The 27,264-nt window shown below is 38.1% G+C and overlaps 1 protein-coding gene across 2 annotated transcripts in view; it reads left to right on the forward strand.

Annotated features, from left to right (window-relative positions):
- Window positions 1-13,558: 13,558 nt before the first annotated feature.
- The window catches only part of GABRG3 (gamma-aminobutyric acid type A receptor subunit gamma3), a 735,768-nt gene continuing 722,062 nt past the window's right edge, over window positions 13,559-27,264 (forward strand). For both annotated transcript variants that reach the window (XM_042941269.1, XM_042941270.1), the window contains exons 1-2: window positions 13,559-13,689; window positions 19,056-19,204. In XM_042941269.1, the coding sequence (XP_042797203.1) occupies window positions 13,637-13,689; window positions 19,056-19,204 (202 nt within the window). In that variant the 5' untranslated portion in view covers window positions 13,559-13,636. The remainder of the gene's footprint in view (window positions 13,690-19,055; window positions 19,205-27,264) is intronic.

The following is a 27,264-nucleotide window of genomic DNA, read 5'->3' on the forward strand; positions in this document are numbered from 1 at the left end:
GAGTCAGAAGTTTAACCGAATTAGCCACCCAGGCACCCCTGGAGGGGATTTTGTTAGCAAAAGTATTCCTGAGCATAAGAAGGACAGAGGAAATGTAAATGTGTGACCATATCCACTCTTCTTCTGAACTCCTGACCATTGTTTGTGAAAGGAAGTGGTCTGAATATTTTTGTGATCCATTTAATGTGCTACTAGAACTAACAGTATACCTCCAAATGATTTTAATGATTTTGTATTCGTCAGCAGTAAACCAGAGAACTAAATCAGCAGGATATATAGATAGATAAGATAGATAAGATAGATAGATAGATATAATTACTTGCGCAGTGTGGGAGCTGGCTAAGAAAATTCAAAGTCTATAGGGCAGGCCACCAGGAAGGGACAGTCAGAAGCAGGCTGAAACTCCATGGGCACAGGCCAAAACTGTTGGGAATCCTCTCTCTTTCTCTTTTTCTCTTTCTGTGTCTCTAAAAAGTCTCAATCTTTTTTTCAAGGCTTTCCATCTGATTAGGTCAAGTCCAGTGAGGATAATCTCTCTAACTTAAACTCAACTGATTGTGGATTTTACATCTTCATAACAGCACCTAGATTAGTGCTTGATTAAATAATCAAGCAAGTTCACACATCAAAATGCCACCAGTCTACCCTTTGTCAACTTAGCACCCATACATATCTCCTTTAACTATATTTAATCTCCAAATAATAGCAAAGTCATATTTCTGTATAACATGATACAACTAACCTACCTACAACCAAAACACATCAACACTTTCCCCAGATGACTACACTAAGTCCTTGGGTGCTATTCATTCATCTTGATATCTTATAACTTAATTAGATATAAAATTAAGTACTATCAACATATTTTTTATTAAATGAGGGGATAATAAGGAGAAAAAACCAAAAATATTTGTATACACATACAAAAATATTCACACTAAAATAAAGAAGAAATATTCTTAACTATTAGTCCTCAATTCTGAAATTGGCCTCATGGTTGGCGCTGGTATTTACAAGTATCTTCTTCCATGAATCTATCATATTTGCTTTACTATCTGTAAGCATTTCAGTTGATGAAGTGAACCAGATGCTTTCCTGATAGGTATCTGTAATTAGCACTCCTGCTGAATTGGGTTGTTGAAGTTTTCTGTTGGCTTTAATCATGGAACGTGAGAGTACTAAAAGATGCCTTAAGAGATCTCCAGTATTCCAGATATACTTTTTCTTCTCTCCATTGTGAAATAATAGTCCCATTTCCTTGGTAATCAGGATTAGTCAACCCAGCCAGCACAGTGACTCTTTCTTGGCCTATTGATTCAGAAGCATGAGGTGCCCAAAATGACTGGCTGCCAGTCTCATCTTTTAGTTTTCAATGAAATCATTGTCCCTTGGTGGAAGCATTCCTTTCTTTGGAACTTGTACCTCTAGACCAACAGAGTCTAAGGTCAAAGGATGGAAACCAAAATTTTGCTAGGTATTATCAATTAACTGGTGTCATAGTTGAGTCTTTACAGAGTATTTGTCTTAGCTGGTTCTGGTTGCTATAAAAAATTATCAGAGACTAGGGGGCGGAAACAAAAACACCAATTTCTCGTAGTTCTGGTTGATGGGGAACTCCAAAGTCAAGGTTCTGGCAGTGTCTGCTAAGAGCTCACTTACTGGTTTTCTTTTTTTTTTTTTTTTTTTTCCTTTTTTTTTTTATTTTTTTTTTTATTTTTTAATATATGAAATTTACTGTCAAATTGGTTTCCATACAACACCCAGTGCTCATCCCAAAGGGTGCCCTCCTCAATACCCATCACCCACCCTGCCCTCCCTCCCACCCCCCATCAACCCTCAGTTTGTTCTCAGTTTTTAACAGTCTCTTATGCTTTGGCTCTCTCCCACTCTAACCTCTTTTTTTTTTTTTTTTTTTTTTTTTCCTTCCCCTCCCCCATGGGTTTCTGTTATGTTTCTCAGGATCCACATAAGAGTGAAACCATATGGTATCTGTCTTTCTCTGTATGGCTTATTTCACTTACTGGTTTTCAAATGGATGTCTTCTCATTGTATCCTCATTATAGAGGATAGAGGAAAGAAAGAAAGAAAGAAAGAAAGAAAGAAAGAAAGAAAGAAAGAAAGAAAGAAGAAAGGAAAGAATGAACAAAAGAAGGAAAGAAAGAAAGAAAGAAAGAAAGAAAGAAAGAAAGGAAGAAAGAAAGAAATTATCTTCTCTTCTAAGGACACTAATTCCATCATGAAGGCTCCACTCTTATGACCTAATAACTTCCTGAAGTCCCTCCTAATACTATCACAGTGGGGGTAGTATTTCAACATATGAATTTTAGGTGAATACAAACATTGTCTATACTAGTACTACTACTCTACCATTCTATTAAGAAAGCTGCTATAGGATAGCAAGGAACATAGTAAGACCAATTAATTCTATGAGTGTGGGCCCATTGTCATACTTTGTTGTGAAGTGAAATTCTTGATCAGAAGCAATGCTGTCTGGAATACCATGGTAGTGGATAAAGAATTCTGTAAGTCTACAGAAAGTAGTTTTGGCAGAAGTATTATTGGCAGGGAGGGCAGCTTTATATCCAGAGTGTCTATTCTAATAATTCTGTCCTTTTATAAAGGAAGCAGTCCAATGTAATCAACACTTCACCAGGTAGCTGGCTGATCACCATGAGAACCGGTGCCATATTGAGGACTCAGTGTAGCTCTCTGCCACTGGAATATTGGGTTCTCACAGTTGTGTAGCCAAATTGGCCTATTTGAGTGAAATTCCATGTTGCTGAGTCTGTGTACAACCTCTTTTCTTCCCATCATGGCCTATTGGTCAATGGCAAAAAGTGCGTGAAGAAAGAGGCTGTCTAGTATCCCAAGCATGGGTCTTATTATGTACTTACTAAAATTCATCTGTGCTGAGGTCATTTGCTGGTGAGCATTCACACGGGACATATATGTCTTCCTTATGTACACATATGGAAAATTATTTCCACATACACCTTCTTTAGATCACCTTGTTGCCAATATTCCAACTGTATTTTTCCTCCAAGTCTCAGATCATCCAGCCATACCACTAGCCACAGTCCATGAAGTAGAACAGACTCAAATGTCTGGACATCTTTCTTTCCATGTAAAATGGCCATGGGCATTCAAATATCTTCCCTTTTTTGGATGGAAAAGGTGATCAATACTTCTGTGGGAATAAATATGACATAAGGCTAATGACTTGATATACAAGGCTGGAAGTGGGAGTGAGTGGGTGTAGCTATAAAAAGACAACATGAGATATCCTAGTGGTAAGGAAGCTATTCTATATCTTGATTGTATTACTATCAATACCTTAGCTATATATTGTTCCATTGTTTTGTAAGTTGTTACCTGTGAAAGAAATTTTTTAAATGATCCATGAAATTTATTTCTCTGTATTATTTTTTACAAGTTCATATGAATCTACAATTATACAAAAATAAAAATGCTTAATTAAAATACCATACTTTTCCAATTTAAAAAAAATACATAGAAAAAAAGCCTAAATGAATGTTAAATTGATTTCAAATTAAATTCCATACCCAGGACAACTATATATTTAAAGAAGAAAATATAGTGAAGACATATTTATGTTAATAAAATCTGAGATCTAATGTCAAATGCTTTTCACTAAAGGAAATTCTAGGACATGGAAAAATATCCTAGAAGGAAGTTCTGATATGAAGAAAGAAATGTGAGCAAAAAGGCATATAGAAAACAATTTAAACATTGCTTACGTGTGGGAAGAACATAAAAGATAAAAATAAAGTCCTGGACAACTATAGCATACGATGTAGCAGGAAGAGTGTGCCTAATTTGAGTTAGAAAATCCTATGTACTCATGTTATCTTTGATAGAGTAAAGATTTTATTACTTTTAAACCTGACAAGCCTCAGGAAACTTCATTAAAATAACTGATGGTGAGTATTCAATACATTTAAATTTGGATCTAAAATTAAAAGGGTGGGAATGAAGGTAGGAGAATAGTGTACAAATCATAAATACTGTGACAAAGGAGAAAGAATAAAATGAGAAAATGAGAAGAGGAAAGAGAGAGAAAGGAAAAAATAGAACTACTTCACTGACTGTTATAGAGGTAATAGGCAAAAGAGAAGGGAATTCAAAACATCCAAACCAGACAGAAAAATGTTTTCTAAAATCAAATCCAAAAATAACAAAGAAGACATACCAGACAGAGAAAGTTGGGACCTGGTACCAAAATGAGTCTTGTCATAAAGGTAAAGGAAAATATTTTTAAATAGGTTCATAAAGCAGAACCCAACTTTATGTTCTATTGAAGAAACTCCCATAAAACCCAGTGATCCAAAAAGGCCAAATATAAAAGTAACAACAAAGATATAGAAGGTAAATGAAAATTGGAAGAAAGCAGGGTTTGAAATTCTGGCATTGGACAAGGTAGCAATCAGGCATCAAGTAAACTAACATGACAAGCCACAACCACAAAAAAGATATAACAGTTAGAATATCTAGAAATACTCTAAAGAGTACAACCATCAGCTACACAAAGCAGAAACTGCAGGAGATGAAGGAAGACAGAGATATAAATACATACATATGAGAAACTTTAACAAACCAATATTAGGGCAAAATAAATCAAGAGAACAAAAAATAAGTAAAGGTAAAAAAAAAACACTAAACAGTAGAATGAGGTAGGACTTATGGATCTACATTGCATATTAGTTTCTCATAATTAAGAATATACTTTCTAGGGGTGCCTGGGTGGCTCAGTCAGTTAAGCGTCTGACTCTTAGTTTCAACTCAGGTCATGATCTCAGGATTAGTGGGTTTGGACGGCGCATCAGGCAATGCACTGAGAGTATGGAATCTGTTTGGGATTCTCTTCCTCTCCCTGTCTCTCTTCTGCTCCCCCACTTGTGCTCATGCTCTCTCTCAATAAATAAATAAATAAATAAATAAATAAATAAACTTTCTTCTCAAATAGACATGGAATGGCAAAATTAACTATTTATTAGTTTACCCATTTATATTAAAAATATCGGCAAATTTTTAGAGTAGAAATTTCATGGATAGTATTTTGCTCATAAGTAATAAAACCAGAAATTAAAACAAAATTCAAAGGGCGCCTGGGTGGCTTAGTTGGTTAAGCATCCAACTTGGGCTCAGGTCATGATCTCACTGTTTGTGAATTCAAGTCCTGCATCAGGCTCTGTGCTGACAGCTCAGAGCCCGGAGCCTCTTCGGATTCTGTGTCTCCCTCTCTGTTTGCCCCTCTCCTGCTCGAGCTCAGTCTCTCTGTCCTCTGTCTCTCTGTCTCTTTCTCTCAAATAAATAAAAGAAAAGAATTTCAAAAACATTTCAAAAAAGTCTCTTCCAACTGGAAATTTAAAAATTCTTCTATTAACTGATACTGGAATGAAAAGGAGACATAACAATTGCCAAAATTAAAAAAAATCAAATGTAATTAAAAATTACATTTAAGGGTGTACAGGATACACTTAAAGCATATCAGAGAAAAATTCATATTCTTAAACACTTATATTAATAAAAATTTAAAAATGTGGAAGAATTAAATTCTCACTCAAAAAGCTAGAAGTAGAACAATGAAATAGACCAAAAGAAAGCACAAGGTAAGTATAATAAAGATAAAAGCAGAAATTAATTATGTAGAGCATTTAGAAACTGTAGATCTAACTAATGAACCCAAACTCTGGTGATAAATAAACTGAAATATACAATCCATTTAAGGGAAAAAAAAGGGAACACACACAAAATAAGAAATGATACTATATATACAGAGGCAAAAAAAAAAAAAAGAAGTCAAAACAAAAAGAGAGTACTTTAGTACACCTTTATTCAAAAACATGGAAACAAGGGTGCTGGAGTGACTCAGTCAGTTGAGCGTCTGACTCTTGATTTCAGCTCAGGTCATGATCCCACGGTCCTGGGATTAAGCCCCACATCAGGCTCTGCATTTAGTATAGAGCCTACTTAGGATTCTCTCTTCCTCTTCTCTCCACCCCTTCCCAACTTGTGGATGCTCTCTCTCTCTCTCTCTCTCTCTCTCTCCCTCTCTTTCTCTCAAAATAAATGAACAAACATTTAAAAAACACACAGATATAATAGACGATTTCTTGGAGGAAATACAGTTTACTGCAATTAACCTCATTAAAGATAGCTTTAACTTAAAGATGCCATTTTCCATAGGGGGAAAAAAATAACTTTATCAAAATACTTCTACACACACACACACACACACACACAGAGAGAGAGAGAGAGAGAGAGAGAGAGAGAGAGGAGCCAGGTGTCTTCACAGGAGAATTCTACTAAACTTTCAAAGACATATAATTCCAATGCAAAAAAAACTTGTTCCAAAACATAGAAAATAAAGAAAAACTTCAAACTTTATTTTCAAGTGTGTAAGAATGGTTTAGTAATAGGAAATTCAGTATTATTATTCACTGTATCAATAATCTATGAAGAATAATTTGATTGTCTCCACTCATGCTACAAAAGCCTGAAAAATTTCAACACCCTTTCCTGATTTAAAGCAAAAACAACAGTTCAAAAAATAGTTAGCTGTGGGTCTTTCCTTATTCTCCTTCTATCTGTCTCCCATGAAGATATCCTACAGGCTTTCCATTATTATTTGGGATAAGAAATTTCCTCCACTATTTCCTTTACTCTTTATCATTATACAGAAGATATTAGCCACTGCAAGTAGACAAACAAAAGCTATTGGAGGTATAAAAACTGGGAATGGGAATATATATATATATATATATGTATATATATATGTATATATATATATATATATATATATATATACATATATATATATATGTATATATATATATGTATATATATATATATATATACATATATATATATGTATATATATATATATATATATATTTTAGCTCAGTCCTCTAGAAAGCCTCAAAGCAATGGTACTTCAGAACAATTAGATCTTGTTTTCTAAATATCATACCCAATTAAAAGGAACCAGGAATAAATTGTGGCTTCAAGGGTTGGAAAATAAAATTATGGAAAGATCTGGAAAATCTTGTACTACAAAGTAAGAAGGTGCTCAAAACTATATTGGGGATATAGAGGACATAGTAAAAGGAGTCAGGAGTCAGCTTAAAGAGACTCTACTCTAAATCTTGGATAATATGAGAATAACAAATAATTACAGTAATGAATTAAATGCATTGAATAAGACAAGAAACCATGAGTCTATGCTATAAATAATAAGAGGAAGAGGGAAAGTGCTTTCTTATAGCATACCAACTCATAAATGTAGAAAGAACAACAAAATTACCTTTTACAACTAGCAGGCAAGAACCATCAATATAAGCTAAACTAAAATAGTTAAATGTTTTCAAAGAATTTGTCCCAAAGAATAGTCAACCATTCAAAAAGAAAAGCAAAAAAACAACAACAACAACAACAAAGTAACTTCAATGGAGAAACAGACAGATAACAATTTAACTACATGATCAGCATGATCCATAATAGGACAAACCAACAGTATGTGCTTCTTATGTGATGCACTGAGAAAAGTAACATTATTTATGTCAGATTTCTGCCAAAAAATGCATCACTTGATTCTGAACATGAGAAAACAGAACAGAGATCCAAATCAAGGTGCATTCTACAAAATCACTTTCTCTACTGAAACTATCAATGTTACGAAAGACTAAGAAAGGACAGGAAATGTTCTAGATTAAAAATAGACTAAAGGGACACAATAAGTGATAAACACTGTCACCCTGAATGCGATCTTAGGGTATACAAGGGTAAATGCTATTGAAGATGTAATTGGAACATTAGTAAATTTCAACTATGGACTGTAAATTCTATCATATTGAATTTTTGTATTATTTTTATCAGTTTCTTTTTTAAGCTTGTGAAAAATTTGGAGTAGTTTAAAATTTTTGGGTAAGCTTAGTTCTATGGAAATGCAAACAGCCTAGAGCAACCAAAGAAATAAATTCAAAGTACTAAAAATAATACTAATATTAAGAACCATTTTAAAGCTTTAGTAATTTTAAAAAGTGTGGTAATGGTGCAAGTATAGACAAAGAGATTGAGAATAGAGCCCAGAAAAAAAAGATGCATTCATATATGTTCATCTGATTTATGCAAATTTAGTGGGAAAAAGATGGTGTTTTAAATAAATCATTCTAGCTCAGTTAGTTGTCAGCACAAAAGTAAACAATTATTCATAAATAAAATCATCCACTAACATTAGAAATGAAATCTAGACCTAAAACACGAGTTTTTTTCTAACACTTTTAGAAGAAAACATGGTAGACTATATTTACAATGTCTGAGTAGGCAATGGTTTATTGTATAGTACACAAAGCATTAATGTCCATAAAACACTATTCAGAGAAAACTGAGGGTTGATGGGGGATGGGAGGGAGAGGAAAGTGGGTGATGGGCATTGAGGAGGTCACCTGTTGGGATGAGCACTGGGTGTTGTATGGAAACCAATTTGACAATAAATTTCATATAAAAAATAAAATAAATAAAATAAATTGTTGAACATAAAAAAAAAACTATTCAGAGAATAGTAAAGGCAAACTACTGACTGAGAGAAGATATTCATCAAATGCACTTTAAAGGACTCATATAAAAATACATAATGAGCTTCTATAAACAAAAAAGAAGATGAACAGGCTAGTTTTAAAATGGCCAAAAGACCTGAATGACAGTTCATAAAATATTATGATGGCTAGTAAGAATTTGAAGTGAAATTAAAATTGGAATAAAATATCAGGATGGTTATAATTAAAAAGAGTGATACGGCTACATTTCACTGCAGTTATGTATGGACCTCACTCATAGCTAATGGTGGTAAAATGATACAACTACATTGAAAATCTATTAGTAATATTTATCATCACTAAACATATACCTTCTAAAAATTCCATTTTTAGTCAGATAACTAAGAGAAATAAGCACATATGTCCACCAAAAAACATGTACCAATATATTCATGTCAGCTAAATAATATGTAGTATATTGAACACCACAGTGGAAAACCATGTGCAGCAATAAAACATAAGGAGTGACTGCTACATGCAGCAACATGGATACATCTTGCAGACACTATACTGGGTGAGATAAACCACATGTTAAATAGAACATACTACATGATTCTATGTGAGCTTCAAGAGCAGGCAGAGTCTACTGTGACAGAAGACAGAATAATGTTTACCTAGGGGTAGTATTGACTGGGAAGATGACCCAGCCACTGGGAGGGAGCATCTGGAAAATATTCTATATCTTTATCTGGATGATATACACATGCTAGTCTTATACATATGGAATATACATGTGTAAAAAATTCATTGAGCCCCAATTTTAAGATGTGTGCGTTTTGTTGCATGTGTTCCTTTGATAATATTTTAAGTGTGGTGGAAAAGTTTTTTTTAACAGCTATGAAACATCATAATACAATTCAGAAGTATAATTTTGAGAGCAGGAGAGTTTTTATTTAAACGCAACGTCCAGAAGCAATAAAGAATAAGATGTAGAACTGATGCAGTGGACCAGTTATATTCAGCACAGTGACTCGCTCTGCTCCTTTGCGCCTGTAGGAGGTGAAGCGAGGCCATGAAAAAAATCCTTAGACGTATTTCTGAGAAGCCGCAAGAGGATTCCTAACCAAGGCAGCCAATCTGGCCACCTCCTCGGGTTCCTTCCCGCCTCCTGCAGAGATGCTGCTCAACCCACACTCCGCACGGGGCAGCCCGGGTCTTTCCCCGGAAACCTTGAGTCTGGATCTGATGCAAACGCTGGAAACAAACAGCATGCATTGCTAGATGTTCGATATTTACAGAAGTGTACGTGCTATGGGTCTCCAACCCTTACTCCTTTTGTTACGTTTTATTTTCCTTTCTTTTCCTGTGATTTGGGATTGAATGCAAGTCCCGCGCGCCTAAGTGGAACTGTCAGTTTCTCTGGTGCTGAAGATGGAGAGAGCTGAGGCAAAACAGTGAATACCGCGCATGCTCTGTAAAGAATCTCTCTCTCTCTCTCTCTCTCTCTCTCTCTCTCTCTCTCTCTCTCCCCCTCCCGCCCTCACCTCCTCCCTCCCCCTCCTCCCCACCCTTCATATCAAACTGGATAAAGGAAAATCAAAGCCTGAAAGTTTGTTCTTTGAAGATTCTAGATTTTGGAACTTGCATTTGGCTTTTACACTTATGCCCAGAAGGCTTGCCTCGGATTTTCTTTCTTCTCAATTCAGGTTATTTATGAGAAAAAAGGAAAATAAAAGGAGAAAAGAAAGAGAGAGGGGGGAGAGAGAGAGAGAGAGAGAGAGAGAGAGAAAGAAAGGAAGAAAGAAAGAGATTGTTTTGTTCCAGACCACAACATGAGAAGGGGGGTTTTGAAGGTAAAATGTTCATGTCTACCAAGCTGACCCACTAAGTCTAATAAGTGGAACAAAGCATTCCAAATATCAGAAGATCTCAAATTGCATTCATTCATAATAATAATACATTGAATATATTCAAGAAAGAAATAGGATAAACAACACAGGGATGTAAAATGATGTTATTTTTTTTTGAGACAGAGAGAGACAGAGCGTGAACAGGGGAGGGGTAGAGAGAGAGGGAGACACAGAATCTGAAACAGGCTCCAGGCCCTGAGCTGTCAGCACAGAGCCCGACACGGGGCTCGAACTCACAGACCATGAGATCATGACCTGAGCCGAAGTTGGACGCTTAACTGACTGAGCCACCCAGGCGCCCCTGGTCTGTTTTTATTATAAACAATTTGTAAGCATTTTACTTAATCTCAAGTAATAAAGAATAGAGGGGCGCCTGGGTGGCTCAGTCGGCTGAGCGTCCGACTTAGGCTCAGGTCATGATCTCACAGCTTGTGGGTTTGAGCCCCGCGTCGGGCTCTGTGCTGACTGCTCAGAGCCTGGAGCCTGTTTCAGATTCTGTGTCTCCCTCTCTCTCTGACCCTCCCCTGTTCATGCTCTGTCTCTCTCTGTCTCAAAAATAAATAAACGTTAAAAAAATTTTTTTTTAAAAAATAAAGAATAGAGCAAGGACTCTAAAACTTAGTTCAAAGAAGCAAACAACAATTGTGTGCTGAGCTCCTACTCGTCTGAGAGGCAGCATGACATAGTGATTAAGACTGGGACATTGGAGGGGCACCTGGGTGGCTCAGTTGATTGAGCATCTGACTTTTGATTTTGGCCCAGGCCATTATCCCAGGGTCATGGGATCAAGGCCTGTGTCAGTCTGTGTGCTGAGCATGCAGCCTGCTTGAGAGTCTCTCTCTCTCTCTCTCTCTCTCTCTCTCTCTCTCTGCCCCTCTCCCCTGCTCACGCTCTTCCTCTTTCTAAACACACACACACACACACACACACACACACACACAAAACAAACCTTAAAACAGATTCTCTTTCTCTCTCCCTCTGCCCCTCTCCCTATCTTGCATTCTCTTTTTAATCAGTCAATCAATTGATCAGTCAATCAATAAATGACTAAGACATTGGAGCTGACTCTCTGGGATTTAACCTCCAGTTCTCAATCTGTGTGATCTTAAGGAAGTGACTTAACTTCTCTGTACTTTTCCCTCCATCTTTGAAATAGGAATAATGCAGTGAGAGTTAAAAATGAGTTCATCTACATAAAGTCTTCACATCAGCCCTGGGCCCCTATTATGTTATTAAGGTCTGTTGATTACTTTGACTTGTGTTTCTTATTGCTGTGTTAAAAATTGAGGACCAGAATTGTTTCTTTACTTGCAGTTTTTCTCACAGCACACAAACTATGTGAACATTTGACATATTTCTATAAGCAATTAACAAATGGTAAGTGGTTATCTAACTGATTTTTAAAGTGTTCAGATGTGTGATAGAGAAAATTAGAGATTAGGGCAGGGTATGATAAAGGCTCACAATCCCCCGAAGCTGAAAGATGTTCTGGAGGTGGAGGGATACAGGAATATTGGGTGTCTTCTTAGAAAATAAGACCTGAATAGGGTCTGTGCATTTAAGTAGGAGAGATGTGGCAGGCAGAGGAAGATGTCAGAAGGAGCCCTGAGGAGTGAGCTGGAGTGAGCTCAAGGCCACACAGAGACAGGGAGATGGCAATGCCAAGGCAGCTACAGCTCCATTGTTAAAATCACCAATGCTGCCATCACCAACAACTGCACTCCATGCCATTGTATGACCACGTTCATATTGATGAACTGAAAATAGCAGAGAAAACACCAACGTTCAATTATTCTTCTATATATTTTATGAACAAAAGTATTTGACAATATTAATGAAACAGTTATCATACTCTTTCATAATTCTATAAGTAGTAATTCAAATATGAAATACTTTGTAAGAGCTATTTTTGGCAGTACAAAAGCAAACTTCTTAGTGGATTTATTCTAGGCTACGGTAACATTGTAAAGATTGTAATACATGGTGAAAGACTAGCTTTTGGCGTGATTATTACAAATGAGAACATAAATGCAATTTTCTGTCTTTGGGTGGTGAAAATACACTGAATGAAGTGCTCTTCATGGTTCAATAAAACAGGACGACTTTTACTTTTTGACTTAGGGTGAGTCTTTCTCCTACATTTAATTGTGTGTGTGTGTGTGTGTGTGTGTGTGTGTGTGTGTGTGTTCCCCCACCTGTTTATTGTATGTGTTAGGATGGTCCGTATTGGGAATGCTTTTTTCTAAATATCCCTAAGAAGCCACTTTTTTCACACAGATCTTAGTAGTGCATAGGAGCTCAGTAGACCTAGCAGGGCATGTGCATGGAAAGGGCGCCTTCAGCAAACCGTTTGCTATGGCTACCTAGCTGAAGACACGCGGGGAAGAACAGACAACAGTCGGTCAGGGAGCGCGGGAGAACCACCGCGTTTGCTAAGACAGAAGGAACGTACTGCGTCGGACTCGGGGGCAAACTCTTAACCTTGAGATGCCAATCCCTGGGATTCTTCTAAAGGCTTCCTATGGGATCCCCAAGCCTCCCCTCCCCCGCTGAGCCCCGCCCCCTCCCCGGCCTCAAACTCTGAGTCCATTCAAACCTTGCTTTCTTCGCCGCACGCGTTGCCAGGCGTGTAATAGGGGAAACTCCTCCCCGCCGGGGCCGCCTCGCAGGCGCTGCCAGAGGAGCGGCCGCCTTGCTGCCCCCACCTCCGAACGTGCGGCGGCCGCACACCGAGCACAGAGCCCACCGCCTGTGCACCCGCGCGCAGCTCGTGGCAGAGGGGGCAGCGCCGCGCGGGGCTGCGGCGAGGCGGGATTAGGGACTGCTCGAGCCCACCCGATCCCGCCACCAGGCTGTGCTGACCCGGCGCCCAGGCGGCTGGAGGCGGCAGGCGCGCGGCGGGCAGCGGGCGGGGGCGGCGCGCCGCGGTGGCAGGGTGCCCCGCGTGCACCCCGCATAGCTGGGCGCAGACCCGCGGGCCGTCGGGGGCGCGGCGGCCCGCCCGAGCCCACACCTGTCCGGCCGTGGTGGCCGAGAGCCCGAGTGGCGCCGCAGTCAGTGGCATCAGAGGCAGCGAGGGAGGGAAGAGCCCGCGGAGGCGAGGCCCGCGCTCCGGAGGAAGCCGCGCCTGGCTGGAGGCCCCAGACCCTGCTCCCCGAGCTCCACCGCACCATGGCCCCGAAGCTGCTCCTCCTCCTCTGCCTGTTCTCGGGTTTGCACGCCCGGTAAGTGGCGCCCGGGCCCTGCAGCCCTGGAGGCTCCGAGCGGGACGGGGAAGGCGGCGGGGGGCGCTGTCTGCCGGCCAGGAGTCCCGGTGCGTCCCGCCGTCGGCTGGGCTGCGGCATAGCCCCGCTGGGGCCGGCCCCGGGGAGACGGAGTCCGCCTGCATCTCACCTGTCCCAGTCTCCCCTTTGACAGGGCTATCTGCCTCTCCAGGCTGGGCGGCTGCAGCCTTCTCTGCAACCAGGAATGTGGGGACTCTGAGATTAATGGGGCTCTTCTCTTGAAGCTTTTCGCATATGGTGGTTTTAAGGGGTTTTGAAAATCACTATCATAAATGACCGGCGGTGTGTACCTCCCATTTACCCCTCTGTACAAGTGTTCCAGGGGTTCATACAAACACATTGACTGACGTTCTGTATAATTTCCATCACTCTGAAATTTCCCAGGACTAAGAAGTCATGATTTCCTAGCTGCCTAGTTTAGATCACACTGGCAAAGAGCATCCAGGCTGGAGGCAGGCAGAAGAGGATTGGAGCAAGGGAAAGAACCCTTCTCAGAAATTATTCTCCTCTCCAGGTTCTGCAAACACACACTATACACATGCACCCCTTCTAGATGAGCCAGTTTTCACATACACAGACATACACACTTACTCCTATAAAGCATGTTGATAATTGATAATAAGGCTTTTCCTGGCAACTGTAAGACATTATCTTACCATAAATACCCATAACCTGCATCCTAGAATAGCAACCAAATAATGGGAGCTTAGAGACCTCCAGGAAAGGATGAAGATGGCTCATGAGGGTGGAAGGATGATGGGACCAGAGGGGTTAAACCCTGTTGCTGTAAATATAACAGGATATTCTGGGTTTGGTTTCTTTAGTTCTGTCTCCTAGACTAGATCTCTGGCCCAGACTTTGGAAATCAGAGCAGCTCCATGCCTCTCCCCCTATCCCCATCCCAAGAATCTTGGGACACCCACTTCCCCTAAACACTCTTGTTTTGACACCTCTTTATTTTCTGTATCTGGAAGCTAGAGAACTAGAGAGCCTTCCTATGGGCAGTAAGCGCTGCAAGTGTCAGTAGACAATGACAGGCTTACATTTTCATTCATGTGAGGAAGGAAGGAAGGAGGTACATTAACAAATCTTAAAAGACGTAGTAGGAGCCCCAGTCTCACTCCCCACCTTTGGCAGGGGTGTTTGGCTCTGAAGAAGAAAGCCCTGGCCATCCCCTCCATACCATTATCCCCACTAAGAGGTGAAAGTGTGAAAGGCAGATAGTGTGCCAGAGACTGTCAACTGGTGGCTCACAGGCAGCTCTCTCCACCAGACATAGTACTCATTGGGCCTTTCAACTCCAGTTTCTTCCCGTCTAAGGAGAGAACTGGGGAAGGAAATGGAAGCCCACTTTCTGAAATTGATTCTGCCTGGATGTATCTCTGTCTAGAGCCAGAGAGACCAGCAGCAGATAGCACCAGGCATAATGTAGAATTCCGAAGTATATAATCCAGATTTGAAGTCATATCCACATGATCTTTTCTGTTGCCACAAACTGGATGAAGTGACCTATATTTCAGAGTTATATCATTAATTACAGATACTTTAGATTTATAGATACTTAATATGCTAAAAGGAAAACTGCTCATTGTCCTCATTAGTTTATGTGCTTAGGAAGTAGGAAGATGTCTTAGTATCTAACATGAAGCAGTCAGGTTTCTAGGGAATTCCCAAATACGTGTCCAATTTCTTGGGATTCTTCATACTTAAATTTCACCAAGGCACATGTAATGATTTTAATATGTTCTCTATCTTGGTTCATTCCCTGGACTTCAAAATAGAAGTTGTATATCAGTTGCAAGAAAATCCAAATTTTAAACTAATTATATTGCTATACGCCTCTCCTTTGAAAGTGTCTTCATTCTTTGAATGGGTTTTACAGACATGTAAAATAATCTGATGACCAGTGTCATCTTTCATAACTGTTATTAATGCTGAGAGGGTTCTTGTTTGCAGTCTGGAATGCCCTTCTGGTGTTCAAAATCCCTGGAAAATGTTCTAACAGTGTGCTCTGTGGTGATGGCTTGGCAACTCCATGGATAGAAAAGCACCCTGTTCAGACCCCCCATGGATGTGCTTATTATGCATTAGAACGCACTAAGTCATGCCTGGAGCTTGGTGATACCTTGCAGACACTTAACTGATTTCTGAGGTTTAGGAGCTCCTTTTAATATTTAAAAACACTTCAGACTTTGTCCTTCTAGTCAAAGAGAAGGTGTAAGATGTGAAAATAACATCTAAAAATGACGATACATTGCTGGTTTGTTTTTAAGAAAAAGCTAATTGCAGTTATAGTATTTAGGATCCAAAATCCTGATAACAGAACACTCGTAAAGATTATATATAACCCACTTAGAAAAGCAGATCATTCGTGTTTTATTTACATTCTAGTGGGTCCTCTGAGATGAGATTTGGTTTTCATCAAAGGGAAGATTTTCCTGTGGGGCTGGTGGTCTGACATCAGCACTGTGAGGCTTTTATTTCATTCTCTGAAGTCCTGCAGCAAACTGACGGAAGATCAGAATTGGGAAAAGCTCAGTGTCAGTCTCTAAGGAGACAAGGGGATCTCTGCCCACTCTTTGCAACTGTGTACCCCAGCCCAGCCATCAAGCTGTAGGTCCTGGTTGACCTCCTAAAGGGGTGGGAGAGGATGCTGCTGCTTTTCCTTCCTCCTCTCTCCCACTCTCACCTGCCTTGGCCTCTAAGGAAGACGCTTATGCAATTTCAGGAAAACCCTCTCCTCACCACTAGAGGGAGAATTAGGCTCATTATAATACCTGCATTTGAAGTAGTTAAAAGAATTTTTCAGAAACGAAGGCTGTGTATATATAGAGAACTGATGAAGAGTTAATGTTCTCAATCTATGTACATATGACCATTGGGGCAATAAAAAGTAGCAGAGCACAAAAAGCATAGTCTGGTCTGTGGAGTGAGCTGTCTTTGGGGGTGGGGGAGGGGACTTAGGGAGATGGGTAAGAGAGAAAGGGATGGGAGGCAAAGAGAAGAGAGAAGAGAGAGAAAGAGGCAGAGAGACAACAGAGGGATAGAGGAAAGGACTGTGGCTGAGTTGGAACATGTCTTGAGAATGTTATATGTGATTCTGCCAAGGTGATCTGTCCCTCTGTCCCCAGTCTCCCAAATGGTTTTGCTGTGGAATGAATTGCCAGGTCCTGTGGGCAATGATTGCTTCTAGCTAACCAAGTCCTACAGAGCCTGCTTCAGCCTCTCTTTTTTTTTCCCAACATGATATTCCTGACAATATTTCTGATAAAATATTCTACAGTGACATTTTAAATTCTATATTGTTATTTGTAAAAGTTCAGTTTTACAAATAATGAAATGCAACATGTCACTTCTTGAATGTGTCCCAAATTTTTTAAGTTCTTATTGATGGTGAATGTTAAGTGCAAATAAAAACTCACAGCAATTTATAGTTTCTATGGATGATTTATTTTAACCTTCTAGCCGATACATATTCAAGAAATATAATTACAGTTTAAGATAAGCCTAGGAAAAACTTCAGTGAAATCAATCTGCCAGACATATACCATGTACTCATTTTCAAAATCTTATATAAATGTGTATAGTCATCTGAGACTAGACTATGTGACACTGCCCTAATCTAGGTTAAGGCTAGTTAACACTCATAAAAAGACTATAATGTATATAATATATGACATATATGTATGATTACATATTGCATAAAATTATATAAACTATTATACTATAGATATAATTATGTGGTTATAATATAACATTATATATATGATTATGAGGATTTAAACAAAGTAGAGATCATAAATTTTTGAAAATTTACTCTCTTCATTTCTTTCATGTTCATTGTAGATAATTTAGACAATTCCAAAATTTAACTTAAACTTGTGTCCCAGAGCACAGTTGCCCTGGGATAATGATAACATTTTGACTTCTCTCTGGGAAGCTAAACAGAAATGAGCTGATACCAAGTCAGGACAAATAAACCTCAATACAATTTTCTATTCCATATTTTGTTCTCTTTGGTGAAAAGTCACTAAGGCATTTATGTTGACAGAGTATAAGCAAAATTGTTTGTTGTTTTACAGGCTTTTTTTTGCCCTAGTAAGTGCAGTCCACCTGGAAATGCTGCTTTGATGCAGAAGGAGACTCTCCTCTTTTCAAGCCCAAAAGGCTGTGCTGTTGAGGTGGCCTCACTCAGCTAAGAAAACTAACTTGTCATTTTGATGCCTCTCCATTCAAGTACTCCTGTCAGTGTGTATCACCCAGGAGAGGTAGCTGTCATGTTGCACGAGACAAGCTCAAAGGTGCTCAAACATTCATTTTGATCCATTTATTGAGGGGCCAAATGATTAAGACATATTAGAAATATTTTAATTTTTAATGTCTGTATTAGCCTGCTCTGTAAGAAATGAATCAGTTTGTGTTGGAGGAGGCATGTCAAATTGCCAGAAGTTATTCACCAAACACCATCTCTGTTCCCTGTCACCACACATTAGTGCTGGCCAAACAGACCACCTGATAATGTGCCCATGTCTACTTTGACTGAAGGTTCCAGTCTCCTTAAGAAGAACAGAATTCAGGGCACCTGGGTGGCGCAGTCGGTTAAGCGTCCGACTTCAGCCAGGTCACGATCTCGCGGTCCGTGAGTTTGAGCCCCGCGTCAGGCTCTGGGCAGATGGCTCAGAGCCTGGAGCCTGTTTCCGATTCTGTGTCTCTCTCTCTCTCTCTGCCCCTCCCCCGTTCATGCTCTGTCTCTCTCTGTCCCAAAAATAAATAAAAAAAAAAAAAAAAAAAAAAAAAAAAAAAAAAAAAAAGAAGAACAGAATTCAGACTCAACTATTTTTCAGTGAGTGTGATTCTGCAAAACCTATTCTCACCTTCAACTAAAATGAGGTCTTGGCAGTAGGGGGTGGAAACAGCATGATAAAGTCACCATCTGACAAACATCTGGAAGGTTTGTGTTTTGACCTTCAGAGGTTTTCAAGGTGGATCCAAGCAAGGGTGATTGCTGCTTGGCTGACCTTCTGGCATTGATTTACTTATCAGTCTATAGTTTAATGTACACAAGGAATAATTTTGTGACATTTAATGAAAACATCATGACATGTTAAGAGCAGTGGCATTCCTCCAATTGGATTCTTTCTAAAATGCGTTTTGTTTTGTTTTCATTTTAGATGTAACCCATTGATTGGGCTGTGAGTATTGGGGACTTTCTACTTATATCAATGGTGCTTGAGTGGGCCAAGCTTAAGACACTTCCTGGAGCTATTGCTACAACTTATACTTCACACTTTGTGCCATAATTACAGGTCCAGGAAGGTGGAAGAGGATGAATATGAAGATTCATCATCAAACCAAAAGTGGGTCTTGGCTCCAAAGTCCCAAGACACTGATGTGACTCTTATCCTCAACAAGTTGCTAAGAGAATATGATAAAAAGCTGAGGCCAGATATTGGAAGTGAGTGTTGATGTTTGTTATTCCAATAGAAAATATACCGTGATGATATATTCTTTAAGTTTTTACTTTAAATAATGATAAATTCAAAGGAAATTGCAAAGATAGTGCAGAGTCACATAATTTATGACTGTAGTATCATGTCAATATGAAGAGATTGACACTGTTACAATGTGTGTGCATGGTTTCATGTTGTCTTATCATATGTAGATTTGTGGAAGGACCACTGCAATCAACATACTGAACTGTTTTGTCATCATAAAGATCCCACTCCTGCTGCTCCTGTAGTCATACCTACCTCTCTCCTCCAAAATTCCTAACCCCCGTCAGCCACTATTTGTTATTTCTGTATTTTTGTCATTTTTAGAATGTCACATTCATGCAGTCATTCAGTATGTGACCTTCTGAGATTGGCTTTTTTTCCCTCAGCAAAGTGATTTGGAGATCCATTCAAGTTGTTGTGTGTATTCATAGTAGTGTGTTCTTTCTTATTACTACATAAGTATCCATGGCAGCAATGTACCACAGTTTGTTTATCCACTCACCTCTTGAGGAACATTTTTGTTGTTTCCAGTTTTTGTCCATTACAAATAAAATGACTGTGTGTATTTGTTTACAGGTTTCTGTGTAGAAATAAGATTTTATTCTATGGGGTGAATGCCCAGGAGTATGATTGCTAAGCCATACGATAAATGTCTGTTTAGTTTTTTTTTTAAGAAACTGTCAAACTTTTTTTCCAAAGTGTCTGTACCATTTTCTGTTCCCACCAGCAATGTATGAGAGATTTAGTTTCTCTGTCTTCACCAACAATGTCACTATTTTTATTTTAGCTGCTCTAATAGGTATAAATCTACTAGATTGATGCCTAATTGTGTTTTGATTAGTATTTTCCTGATGGTTAGTGATATTGAGTTCCCTTTATGTGTATATTTGCCAGCATTATGTCCTCTTCATTGAAATGTCTCTTCATATTGGTTGCCCTTTAAAAATTATTTTATTTTATTTTATTTTATTTTATTTTATTTATTTTTTTTTTATTTTTTTTTATTTTTTAATATATGAAATTTACTGTCAAATTGGTTTCCATACAACACCCAGTGCTCATCCCAAAAGGTGCCCTCCTCAATACCCATCACCCACCCTGTCCTCCCTCCCACCCTGCCCTCCCTCCCACCCCCCATCAACCCTCAGTTTTTTCTCAGTTTTTTAACAGTCTCTAATGCTTTGGCTCTCTCCCACTCTAACCTCTTTTTTTTTTTTTTTTTTCCTTCCCCTCCCCCATGGGTTTCTGTTATGTTTCTCAGGATCCACATAAGAGTGAAACCATATGGTATCTGTCTTTCTCTGTATGGCTTATTTCACTTAGCCGCTCTGGAAAGCAGTGTGGAGGTTCCTCAGAAAATTAAAAATAGACCTACCCTATGACCCAGCAATAGCACTGCTAGGAATTTATCCAAGGGATACAGGAGTACTGATGCATAGGGGCACCTGTACCCCAATGTTTATAGCAGCACTCTCAACAATAGCCAAATTATGGAAAGAGCCTAAATGTCCATCAACTGATGAATGGATAAAGAAACTGTGGTTTATATACACAATGGAATACTACGTGGCAATGAGAAAAAATGAAATATGGCCTTTTGTAGCAACATGGATGGAACTGGAGAGTGTGATGCTATTTTATTTTATTTATCTTATTTTATCTTATTTTATTTTTTCTGTTCCATTATTGAGTTCTTCATATAATCTAGGTGTGATTCCTTTGCGAGATATAGTTTGCAGATGTTTTTCTCAATATGTAGCTTGTCTTTTCATCTTCTTAATAAGATCTCTCACAGAGGAAAATTTTTTAATATTGATGAAGTTCAGTTTATTGATTTTTAATCTTTTATGGAACATGCTTTTGAAGTAATGTCTAAGAACTCTTCATGAAGCCCCTGTTCCTCAAGATTTTCTCCTTTGTTTTTTTCTAAAAGTTTTATAAATTTATGTTTTACATTTAATTCATTATCTGTCTTTATATAAAATCAGGGTGTGAGGTTTAGAGCTAAGTTCCCTTCACCATTTTTTTTTTTTGGTATGGATATCTAGTTCCTCTATCACCATTTGTTAAAAAGACTGTCTTTTCTCTGTTGAATTGCATTTACACATTTGCCAAAATCAACTAGTGTAGGCTATTTCTGGGTTCTCTATTTTGTTATTTTCATCTTTGTGTCTATCACTGTGTCAATACCCACAGTCCTGATTACTATAGTTATATAGTAAGTCTTAAAATTGGGCAGATTAGTTCAGCCTCTTTATTCCTCTTTTTAAAAATTATGTTGACTCTTATAAGCCATTTGTTTCCCATATGAATTTTAGAATTATCTTGTCTATATCTAGAAAAACCTTTAAGTCTCTGTATTAGTTTTGGAAAAATGCTGTCATTACTATGTTGAGTATTCAGACCCACAAATGTGATATGTTTTTCCATTTTAGATCTTCCTAACTTTTTTACATCTAGTGTTTTACAGTTTTTAGTATACAAGTCCTGAATATATTTTGTTATATTTTCCCCTTAAATATTTCATGTTTTTGGAGTGATTACAAATGGTACTGTTTTTACAATTTTCTTTTTCCCTGTGTCATTGCTAGATATACAGAAATATAGTTATTATTTATATGTTGATTTTGTGTTCTCTGACTTGCTGAAACTCACTTACTAGTTTTAGGAAGTTTTGTGTGTTCATTTTTTGATAGGTTCCTTGGGATTTTCTCTGTACACCATCATGTCATCTGAAAGCTTTATGTCTTGCTTTCCAATCTGTATGTCTTTTATTTTATTTTATAGCCTTATTTCACTGGCTAGAACTTCCAACACTCTGTTGAAGAGCAATAGTGTGAGGGGACACCTTGCTTTGTTCCAGATCTTAGAGGAAAGGCATTCAGTCTTTTATTATTAAATGTAATGTTACCTAGAGTTATTTCGTATATGTTCTTTATCAAACTGAGAGAGTTCCCTCTATTTCTAGTTTTCTGAAAGTTTTTTTTTCTTTTTATCATGAATAATGTTGAATTTTGCCAAATTATATTTATATATATGAGACAGTTAATATGGTGGATTAGGTTGAGTGATTTTCAAATATTGAATCAGTCTTGCAACCCTAGAATAAGCCCCACATGGTAATGTGTTTGATAACACTCTTTTTAAAAACATCTGTTTATATATTGCTAAATTCTATTTGCCAATATTTTGTTAAGAATGTTTGCATCTCTATTCATGAGGAACATTGGTCTGTAGTTCTTTTTCCTTTTTTTTTTTTTCTTGACAGTCTTTGGTTTTGGTGTCAGGTAGCACTAGCTTCATCTGTTTTCTGGAAAAGATTGTGTAAAAATTTGTGGTAACTACTCATTTAAATATTTGGTAGAATTCTCCAGTGATACTCTCTGGGTCAGGAGATTACTTTTCTGGGATTTTTGTCATTACAAATTAATTTCCTTAATAGTTATAAGTCTCTTCAACTTATATTAGGTAAGTTATGATGGTTTGTGCTTTTCAAGGAATTGGTCCATTTCCTTTAAGATGCTAATTTATGTGTGTAGAATAGTTTCTGATATTCCTTTATAAACCTTTTAATATCTTTAGGGACTATAATATATCCTTTGCTTCATTTCTGATAACAGTAATTTGTGTCATCTTTATTTCTTCTTTGTCATCTTGCTAGAGATATGATTGACCTTTTCTTATTTATTTATTTATTTATTTATTTATTTATTTATTTTAAATGTAATTTATTAGAATCTCCTTTTTGTTTCATTGTTTTTCTCTATTGTTTTTCTGTTTTCAATTTCATTAAGCTTTGCTTTTATTTTTATTATTTGTTTTTTCTGCTTTCTTTGAGTTTAGTTTGCTCTTCTTCTGTTTTGATGTAGCACTTAGTTTCTTGACATGAGACTCTTCTTTTCTAATCTAAGCAAGGGTACTTTAAATTACCCTCACTGCACTAGTTTAGCTATATCTCACAGATTTTGGTATGTTAGACTTTCATTGTTTATTAAGTTCAATGTGTTTCTTTCTCTTGAGTTTTTTTCCCCCCTTAACTCATAGACTATTTGGAAGTGTGTTTTTAGTTTCCAAGTGTTTGGAAGTTTTCCTGTTACCTCTTACTTATTTCTAGTTTGATTCCATTGTGACCAGAGAATATACTCTATATGAGTTAAATTATTTTGATTTTGTTAATGTTTGATGTATGGACCAGAATATGGTCTATTTTGGTGAATGTTCCATAGGCACTTGAAAAGAATGTGCATTTTGCTGTTGCTGAATGGATTGGATCCTGTTGTTTGGTGGTATTGTTGAGTTCTGCTATATCTTTGCTGATTTTCTGTCCAGGTTTTCTATCAATTGTTTTGATAGATTAATGATAGGTTGATTTTAAAAGTGGATTCTGATCCAAGACCAAGACAAAAGTGGTGTGTTTGGCCAGGAGAAGAATGCATACAGTTGTTGGTACAGGCCTGTACCATATTCTTGGTGATGATCAGAGAACATGGGGATTGTGGCAGGCACATTTTTCATAGGATGAACCAAAACTGTAGCTTATTTATTCTTCTCCGTGGGGCTGAGTTTCATTTAGAGTCCAGCAGCTTGCTAGCTTCCATACTACCCTAGCTGCTTTGTTCCTCTGGTTTTCCAAGTTTGAGGCTCAGGTGTCCAATTTATCAGTAGCAGGACATAGAATTACACTGGTTTCAGTAGGCATAGAACATCAAAACCTTTGTGATGTAGTGTGCAGAGAGTTTGGGGATACATACCCAGTGCATTATTGGAGCATTCATGTCACCCTGCGTGTTTCTGTTGCCTCTTCTATACAATGAAAGAAGGGCACCAAATTACTCATAAACTTCCTTGCAGCTTTAAGACATTTATTCAGTGAGCAGTACATCTAAATTACCATTGCACAAGGTTCATAAATTCAATTGTCACCACATTTTCCCCTTAAATGAAGGGTCTATGCAATGTGAAGAGTGCAGTAATTCTGCATTAATATGGAAAGAGAAGATTGAGATAATGGTGCTAATTTCCTCATTAGTTGTCAGACACTGTGGTTGGCCCTAGAGCAAAGATAAATAAGACTTGTTCCTTGCTGTTCTGGGTAAGTATAATCCTTTGCTTATCTTGTGTTACAGTATAGCACTACACCTTCAATCTATGGTATTATTCAACACCACATTTGTCTTCTGAAGTGGAAAATTGGACATGGGTAGAAAGTGGGTGAGTTCAGCTTCCAACCCAGATCTCTGACTATAGCTAGATCACCTAGCCACATTACTAGTTGTAGAAAATGCCAGGCAATCCTATTAAAAAACAGAGAATCCCTTCTATACACACACACACACAAACACACACACACACACACACACACACACACACACACCCCAAAACACTCAGAAGGGGATATATTAAGGCAAAAGGCAAGCACTATTCACAATTCTGGAGATTTTATTTTTCCATTATGTACATAAGGAATTTTGAATTTTCCAAGTGAAACAGCATAATGCACATAAAGGAAGAATACTTTTTAGATGGCAACTCTTCTAAAGCCTCATGTCATCAGAAGGGCTCTGTGGTTTTTGAGTGAAAGATTTTGAACTGTAAGCCAGGATACACATATTTTGGTCTATGACTTTAAAGTTCCACCATGCACATTGTCATGATCCTTGGGGCAGCAGAATGACCTAATGAAAGTCTGAAGGATCACTGGTGCATTATAGGATCTTCTTCCTGCTGCATTTAAACAATATCTGAATGGCTAATTCCTGTAACTCACTGATGCTCAATCAGAATAACTGCCCAAGATCAGCTCTCCTGGTCAAAGATACTGAATTATACATGATTTTCTTTCAGGATTTAGAAGGGCTTTGTTTTAAAGGACAATTTCCCATGAAAATCTGAATTTATTTTCTTTTCTCACTACTTTTTTCACATGTAGCCCATTTTATGTGCTATAACCCTGATGCCTCTTCATCAGGATACAGTCAACTTGTATTTCATAACATAGTGCTATACATGGATTTATTATTAGTTTACTGTAATTACCAATTTATCTGCTCACCTCTCTATCACTCTCCCTCCCTCTCCCAGTCAGTCCCTATTTACTGTGCTTTCACTCTGCACCAAGCCCTGGACCATGGACAGGTGGGGAGCAACATAGATGCTTGTTTTTTTCTAAAGAGGATGGAAGGGGGTAGGGTCCCCAAAGAAAAGCACTTTAGGAGTTGATATTGCGAATCCCACTTTGGAGTAAGGCAAGCCTGTTTAAGGCACTCTTTAGCTTAAATTCATTCAAACTCCACTTGATTCTAGGATAAAATCAAGCCCCTAGAATGAAATTAAGAGGTAAGCCACTATCTGGCCCTTACCTACTTCCATTTTCACTTCCTCAAACTCCACATCTCACATGTTATACCTTTTGGGGACATCAACCCTCCTGCTTTCCTTATCTGGATACTTGATTTTTCTATTCTTTCATTCCAGGTGTGATTATATTAACACCCTTCTCCCACTTACACACTAAGCTTTTTGCTAACTTTCTTCAAGCCTAGATATTACCTCCTACAAGAACCCCTTTTCATGGTCTGCCCCCTCTTACCTCCCAGCCAGAGTGGAACAAGTGTCTTCCTTGAATTTAAGTATCAGTTCCTCATCTGTACAATAGAAATAGCACATATTGAAGGACTGTCTTGAGGATGATGTCATGTGTTGCAGCCATGAAACTGCTTCTGCAACACTTTTGTGTACTTTCCATAGTTCTGCAGCTGAGAATTGATCTTCTTTCCCCCCACCCCAGGACACAGTTCGCAGTTCCTAACTATAGATGCAGTAGTTTATGTTGGCATCTCCCAATATACATAGTCTAACTGCGTCCTCAGGAAATAAATAAAATGGCTCATCACTGTTATTGTCAACAATAAATAGATGGAATCGAACAGACTCATTTATGTTGCATAGAAGTAACATATCCACATGGAATCTTCTACTTAGTTTTCATAATACAAATTGTGATCATTATGTTTTAAAAATACTCACTATTTTTCCAGCTATTCTCTCTCCTCAACTAACTTCTAAATTATGAATGTATCTGTTTTAGTTCTCCATCTTTAACTATCCATCATTCTAAGTAATACTTCTGCTGTGTCCTTTACTAGTTCAGGGTTATTTAGGGTATCATTTATCTCAGGAACAGATCTTGTCATGTGAGCTTGAAAAGGCTGGAGGAGGATAAACCTTCTAATAAGAGAATGGTGAAAAGGAAAGGAAATGAACCTGAGTGAATTTCTCTCCCTTCAGGATTTCAAGAAATTTGAACCACTCTCCTGAAAATAGAGTATTACAGAATACAAATTCCCTGTCCATATTCTGGACTGTCTATACCAAGTAAAATCAGTATTGGGAAAAATAAAAGGTTATTTGTTGGCTTTTAAAGGTGAATGAACACCGAATACATGCACAATGCATAGAAATGACTCATGGACTCATTTAATCTAAGCAGAACATCTGAATAATCTTTTCTTGGCTATGTCCATGATAAGAAGGATTAATTTTCTATCCCTCTTCTTCAGGTATTTACATATCTGGACTTCTTTTCCAGGCTTTTCCAAAGTTTATTTTCCCAGTTTAGTTCAAACTGCTTCTAAATGAGGAATGATGAGCATCCGGTATGAGAAGAAGCTGGTTGCATGAGTGAGAAGGTGATCTCTGCCACTGCTGTAACTTGGTGGCAGAAGACAAAGGAATCCTAACCTCCTCCTCAGTGGGGAATGCTCCACTGGCTAAAATGTCCTGAGCTTCTTTTCTTCACACCTCCCAGAACTGGACATGGTAGCTCCACACTGATTCAGGATTACTGAAGTGACCTAGAGAATACCCTGCTGAGTGCTATAGGAGGAGCTCCTACCCATTCCAGGGTCATGTTGCTGGATGACGAAAGGGAAAGAGACAATACTAACAAAAGGGAAAGAGACAATACTAAGTATGGGAATATGACCCCAGATAAGTTAGGAGTTAGTTTTGTTGTGGATAA

Source organism: Panthera leo, chromosome B3, assembly GCF_018350215.1.
Source record: "Panthera leo isolate Ple1 chromosome B3, P.leo_Ple1_pat1.1, whole genome shotgun sequence".
NCBI classification, from domain to species: Eukaryota; Metazoa; Chordata; class Mammalia; order Carnivora; family Felidae; genus Panthera; species Panthera leo.